Raw genomic sequence first — 6,590 nt, 5'->3', positions numbered from 1 at the left:
TGGTGGCACCGCAGATGTGGAGAAGGTTTGTGGTGATGGGCTCGAGACAGCAAAGAACCGAGTCTTCCATCCAACCGAGAATGGGCTTGAGGGGTTAGCAAATAGCTCCTTCTTGGCAGCAATACCGTTGAAGCGATATTGCAAACTCAGCCTGGGAACAGCTGGCAGGTCGAGCCACCAAGGTTTCTGGATTATACGAAGACAGACCAACGGCGGAAGTCGCTCCTTCCAGAGGCTTAACGCCTCAGGACCAAGAACGGCCTCCCCTAGCATATTACACGACGACCCGATCCAGAAGGCGACATAGGCCTCAAACCCGACGCCGTCGATGTCAGAGATGTCGTTGGCCAAGCTGGCGACGTCCCCTAAATGCTGCAGCGGCTTCACTGCTACCGCCTTGGCTACCTTCTCCAGGAAATCGTCTGGGTCGGGCTGGGATGTAGCATTGATCGCGTGCTCCACGACCCCCAGGAAGGCATCCGCGAGTGCGTTAGGGTCGGGACGAATATCCCTGGAGCCGGGTGAGGAGCCCTCGGCCCAGACAAAGACCGAATCCAGAGCTGGCGTGGTCCCCGCATCGGAGCCAGATGTTAGGGTTCTGCCAGACTGGACTGAACTCTGCGCCATTAAGGTCTCAAAGAATGAAAATCTAAGTGCCTTATGATCTCTTATATAAAGTTGAACCTCTTAAACCAAACTGATCGTCGTAAAACTTAGGCTGTTCTGCCAAAAGCGAGATCGAGAATATTAAAGGCGTCGATGATCAATAACATGTGCGCGCGTGCGACGAGCATCCCCTGCACGCATACGCTGTCTAAAGGCGCCTATCCAGAGGGTGCTCTGACACTCACCATCTGATTTTTTCATCTGAGTAAATACTCTGACTCACCTGTTGCATCAGGATCCGCATACGGCCCCAGGAGTGGCCGCCGGAACGTTCGGATCGGCTCTCGTATCGAGTATCTTGCGCACCTGATGAAATATGCATGGGTTGCACAATAAATTTCGCGGATTCTCCGATCCACGAAAGAGACACAGATTGTGTAACGTACCACTATTCGTACACATCCTAACACAATAAGGCAGTGTGACGTCTATTACCCTTGTCGACTGTACTCGAACAGGATCACTTATGCAGTGATTTCCTTTCGTTCACAAGAGTACTCTTGGCAAAACCCTAAACCGTGATGATGATACGTATACCGCATCCACTCGGAGGTTTAGTCCACTCCAATGCTTTGGATGTGCGACTTCGATGAGTTCATCTCCCGTAATAGGTAGATGTGGGTGACGGTAATACTGAGCGATTAGTAATTATAGCAATTAGAGCAATGATAGCGATTTCACCTCGACCTATAGAGTATAATCTGATGCATTACAATAAGGTAATAAAAAGAGTAAATATTTGCGGGCGGGTTAGTCTGTTGTCGAGTCGCAGAAGCGGAAAAAATAAAGTACAGTAATGCACTTGCCGCGTACTGTGAATGACCTATCACTCATAGCAAGTATAAGGTTGGGTTAGGATGAGAAGTAACGTTGAAAATTCTGATGCATTACAATAAGGTAATAAAAAGAGTAAATATTTGCGGGCGGGTTAGTCTGTTGTCGAGTCGCAGAAGCGGAAAAAATAAAGTACAGTAATGCACTTGCCGCGTACTGTGAATGACCTATCACTCATAGCAAGTATAAGGTTGGGTTAGGATGAGAAGTAACGTTGAAAATTATTGCTAATATTCAGAGAACAGCCATCGAGAGCCGCTGACGTACTCTTGTCTGTTCTTTCCGGTGAAGGCTCACGATTAAAGTAAGTTCTCTTACCATTCAACGTGATGCTATGGTCACTGATCGGTGAGTTCGAACATTTCCTGATACACTAACAACTCAACTCGCCAAGTTAGAACCATCGAATATTCGTTTGCGACACTCGCTCTGGAAGAGCCCCGACGAGCAATGGAGATATTGATGGTATTTATACGGTATGAACCATACCAGGATCGAAGGACAGGGAAACGTAGAGATACAATATGATGATGCGGATGATTGTGGTGGTGATCACGAGCTGTGATTACCGGGTCAATTGGGAGCAAGTCACTAACCTCCCATAAACACCTTGGTCATCTGCTAGGCTATATCACTATCAACGAGCTGTCGTAAAACCCCCAGAAATGATTAACTGTGGTGAAGAAACGTACAATAGCTTGAGGCGATTCAAATAACGTTTGCTCCACAAGTTAAAACTGTACAAACTGGCAGCCGAGATAGTGCTCCTAGTGAGGTAATAAAAAATTATCGCCTTGTACCAGGGTGCATCATCATCTTGCAGAGCACACGTTGTGTTTGAGTCTAATAATGTAGAGAAATCGAGAATGAGACTACAGCGGACCGACCTACGTGAGCGATACCTCGCAGGGAACGCTGAAAGAAAGGCGAGTGCCTTTGACACATCTATTGGAGCGAGTAAACGCAGGAAAAACACGACAATAACTACACATGTCTCACTACAGCTATACTAGCATATCTATCTCACTGCTATGATACTTACAATACAATACAGCGGCAGAGTCAGCTTAAAAACAGGCCACTACCACTGTTGTAAATGTCAAACTCAGCTTATTAGAGCACATGTGTGGCGATAAGAGTGGGACTGTTACTAAGACGATGATTTAGTAATGACGACAATACGACAATGTGACCGAAGGTGATGTAGTTCCGTTTCTCAGTTTTCCACTTTCCAAAAAACGTCGGCAGTAGACAGTAGTAACAACGATGGCGACAATGGACGCTCTAATGAGAAGGAATACATCAACTGCGGGTCACATGACGCGAAGACTCAATCATCGAAATGGTAGCCGCCCAGGTATATCACACGCCAGTTCCCCTACCAAACGATGGAGATGAGTCAGAATTGGAAGACTTGATCATAGACCTTGAGATAAAAAAAGTGTAACCAAAGGTGGTGAGAAGGATGGGACTATCCTACGTGGGATCACGTTTATACGGCTACCCAACGACAGGCAGAAAAGAGATGAACCCACGGACGGAAGCCCAGGGAACGGACTGAGCCGAACACTAGGAAACCATGGTGACGCAATGATACAAGAAGAACCTCAGCAACAAGAACCAGCCAGCACAGAATCACGGCATACTAGAATTGCAAAGTTCGGCAGTACAGTTGCCTTGACAGCAAGAGAGGAATGCTCGCTGTCTACACTATACTGCATCGTCAACAATACGGTACCGATGAATTGCTATGCTGCTTCAACTGCTTCACTGGAATAATATGCGACTGAATCAATAGCTGATAGGATTCAAAGAAGATGGAATACGTCAGCAAGACTATTCTTCTAAATCCATATCACAGCCCATGGCCTCCATCCTCGCGAGAAGGTTCTCTTCAGAATCAGAGTCGTCCTCGTCACCCAACATGGCCCTGAAAAACGATACGACCTCAATACAACAGCACCACAACTCACCCTCCACGTAAGGGACAAGTTTCCCGTCCTCGCGGAAGGCTACATGTTAATGATGTCGACCATGATCGGCGTTGCCTCGGTAGCTGCTGCAAGCTCTCAACATACTCTTCCAAATCAGACACGGTCTCCGACCTGCTCAAAGCTCAATCGGCTGTCCGTATATCTCGTACCCGACTAATTTCCTGCCCAGTAAATTTCCCCAATGGGAACACTCAGCGATTGTCTCTATCATACTATTTTCGAAATGCCATCAAGCCATACCAATACACAAACAATAAAGCCAATGACTACACCTCACCTGTGGCGAGCATAACGCGGTTTCGACGGCTCAACGCCCATGAGGTTAGCCATGGACTCGAGGTCATCGAATGTGGAATAAGTCTTCTCCTTCAATGCAGAATGGCCGTCGAAATCTTTTATCCCGCATTCTGAGCACATAAGATACCAATAACTCCTCGACCCACAACATCTCACTTGTCTCGAGGACTATTCCCTGCCAACCAGAGACGGATGAGCTCGACAGACGCTTCGTCGTAGTTTCACGAGAAGCGCCCTGTCGACAGCTCGTGTCGTTCATAGGTGACTCTGCGTCAGAGTCGGAACTCAAAAGGGTTCCAGTCAAAATATCATCGTCATTATCAGAGTAGACCTCTGGACGTTCACAAAAACGCACTTGCACAACTGGCTCGAATCGGACCCCAGGCCTCAACAGAAATGCCGCTGCAAAAGTGTCAGGAGATATAGGAGATGAAGCCACTGTCGATGGACTGAAGAGAAAGCAACAACAACAATAACAACTGTACCGCGATTTGGAAATGCATATTTACGTTTTATCCGGAGACAACAGCGGGTGTCGGCAGTCTACATTCCCATCGTAACAACACGTAAACGAGCCAGCCTTTTCTGAAGCATCATACTTCATTATTTGCGTTTTACGTAACAACTACAAGAGCCTAGACAAATGCCATTCTTACTACTACCGTCGACAAGCCGTAGATTATTCAGTCGAAATCCACCACTCCCTCTTCGACTTAACATCTTCCTGAGACAATACCACTCCCCAAGCAAATGCATTCCAAACGCCCCAACAACTACCACCAACACTACTGTGACTACCAGGTGAACCCCGTGTACGATAAAATACTACGAATATCGAGATCATGTGCAGTTACCTCTGGGGATTCCACGACACGATAGTTGACAAGCAGAATTAGCAATATTAGAAATGATCGTCCAACTTCACCCACTATTACCCTGAATTGGTGAGGTTCTCTTCTATAGGACCTTCCAGCCCTCGTTGCTGACACCAGTAATCAACCGATGATAGTTTTATAACAGATGAAGCCTCAGGCCGCGATAACATGATAATAACGTCGCAGCAAGGCGAGTATGTATAGTACGTACCTTGCGCTCGCGTTCGAACACTTCGCGCTCGCCCAAGTAATCGATTCAGAAATTTTTTCCGGTTTCCAAGAGTTACGAACGCAAGTAAGTCAAGTGCAGATAATCGAGTAACAGTAGGGCCTGTATTGAGGCGATGAGACAATCTGATGTCTTCGTATAGGAGACATAAAAGATCTTCACGGAGAGGGGTGAAACAGCGATTGGAATAACATATTCATATCACTACATACATAAACATCTCGGCCAAAGGTCGCCCCAGAGGGATACCCCAACAGTTTCCCACTACTCCTCAGTACGTACGAATCTACGAAAACTCTTTAACGGGGGCGGTCTCTTGCCAGAAACGACGGAAGAAATCGAAGAACTCAGCAGAAGTGCTAACCTTGTACCTGGCAGACCTTAACTCCAACTCGATGATCATGTCAAAGACCTACGGTGTCGGATTAATGGGTCTAAGGTGGTCCTTTCTGAAGGTATTCCTCGTCTCCTTAAAATGCTCTTTAGCGCTATGAATATCAGGGCGATCATTCTCCTTAGTACGGGGGGAAGACGTAAGATGGATCGCTTTCCCTAAACGATTTCAATTCAAGGAACAATTCCCTATCCCATATCACTACCGTCTTTCCACACACAAATCAGCAGAGGCTCCACCTTCTTAGGGGTAACATAACACCTACCACGACAGTCAACACCAGCCCCTTCCAACACTGTGATGAGACTTACCTCTTCTGATCGTCGAACAGATGACGACAGAAGACCTTGTTGTCAGGCTGTGGTGCGGGCTCCTCCTCGCCCTGCATTATGTCCAGAATAGCCAGGCCGTCCTGACCATACCTATGGCAGCAATTAAATAGCAACGAAGGGGCGAAGCGATGCTACAAACGATAAACTGCTTTCCTCGACGGTATGCCTTGCTTCTCGAAATCTTGCGATAATTTCATCCGAGGCTGACCGTTCAGCTCAACCAGCTTGTATCTGTTGTACCCATTGTGGGAAAACGTGCACATGGTCAACTACATGTGTGACCGACGATATGAAATTTTCGAGGAAATTTCGGAAAATTCTCATTGGGTTCTGCACATTTCTACCCTATACCCAGTGAGGAAACTTCTTAGTTCAGTTGCGGAAAACGCACATATTTTCCAACACCGATTGAACCACGCCCTCAACTCAGTAACGCAGCTCTCTTGCCTACACCATCCCCAGCGCCGGCTGGGCTTGACATGTCACCAGGTTGGTGCCGATGCCAAAGGAGTCGATAGAATGAGGTTGGTCATGCAACGATAGCAGTACCGCTTCGTTGATATCATTAGAGGCTACTATACGGGCTGAGACGGATAGCATGAAGAACAATCAAACAGAGAATATTGCCTTCTTACATTTTGCAATAAACTGGAATCCTTCACTAGCATAAGCATCAGCAGTAGCAGAGAACACTTCTCGTGCTCTCATACTCAAATACCTACAACAAGGGCAGAAATTGGAAAAAAATTACTCTTTCCAACAGTACAAAAAACTTTGCGGAAAAAAAGTTTACTCGAAGAAAAAATGGGAAAATTTGGCAATTCCCAAAAGACACCTTACGCGAGGTCCCCACTGTCCAAGCGGATGCCGACGGCCTTTATCCCAGCGATCCGCCACAGAGCGAGGGCGACACTGAGGTAGTTCGGCACGCCCGACAGAATTGTCTCATAAGTGTCAACAAGTGCCAAA

General features: G+C 46.9%; 3 protein-coding genes across 3 annotated transcripts in view; all 3 read right to left on the bottom strand.

Annotated features, from left to right (window-relative positions):
* Positions 1-9: 9 nt before the first annotated feature.
* Positions 10-627, bottom strand: Pmar_PMAR018336 (hypothetical protein; the record flags this gene model as incomplete). Its single annotated transcript, XM_002766452.1, has 1 exon — positions 10-627. A coding segment is annotated over one exon (618 nt), but the record flags the coding sequence as incomplete, so codon positions are not given.
* A 1,270-nt stretch (positions 628-1,897) lies between these two features.
* Pmar_PMAR018335 (hypothetical protein) lies at positions 1,898-4,856 on the bottom strand. The gene is made up of 7 exons (XM_002766451.1): positions 4,727-4,856; positions 4,454-4,515; positions 4,301-4,376; positions 3,948-4,240; positions 3,772-3,901; positions 3,474-3,605; positions 1,898-3,430 (listed from the first exon to the last, which is right to left on the bottom strand). The coding sequence occupies exons 1-7, from the start codon at positions 4,834-4,836 to the stop codon at positions 3,337-3,339; spliced, it is 897 nt and encodes a 298-aa protein (XP_002766497.1). The 5' UTR covers positions 4,837-4,856; the 3' UTR covers positions 1,898-3,336.
* A 116-nt stretch (positions 4,857-4,972) lies between these two features.
* Positions 4,973-6,590, bottom strand: part of Pmar_PMAR018334 (nicotinate phosphoribosyltransferase, putative) — a gene marked incomplete at its 5' end in the record, with an annotated part of 2,010 nt that continues 392 nt past the window's right edge. Inside the window, 8 exons of the mRNA XM_002766450.1 lie at positions 4,973-5,266; positions 5,312-5,447; positions 5,495-5,550; positions 5,601-5,711; positions 5,757-5,852; positions 6,073-6,205; positions 6,257-6,339; positions 6,462-6,590. Of these exons, the coding sequence (XP_002766496.1) occupies positions 5,182-5,266; positions 5,312-5,447; positions 5,495-5,550; positions 5,601-5,711; positions 5,757-5,852; positions 6,073-6,205; positions 6,257-6,339; positions 6,462-6,590 (829 nt within the window). The 3' untranslated portion in view covers positions 4,973-5,181. The remainder of the gene's footprint in view (positions 5,267-5,311; positions 5,448-5,494; positions 5,551-5,600; positions 5,712-5,756; positions 5,853-6,072; positions 6,206-6,256; positions 6,340-6,461) is intronic.

The sequence above is a fragment of the Perkinsus marinus genome, assembly GCF_000006405.1.
Source record: "Perkinsus marinus ATCC 50983 genomic scaffold scf_1104296972926, whole genome shotgun sequence".
Classification (NCBI taxonomy): domain Eukaryota; phylum Perkinsozoa; order Perkinsida; family Perkinsidae; genus Perkinsus; species Perkinsus marinus.
The sequence above is the reverse complement of the archived record's forward strand: the minus strand, read 5'-3'. Positions and strand labels throughout refer to the sequence as shown.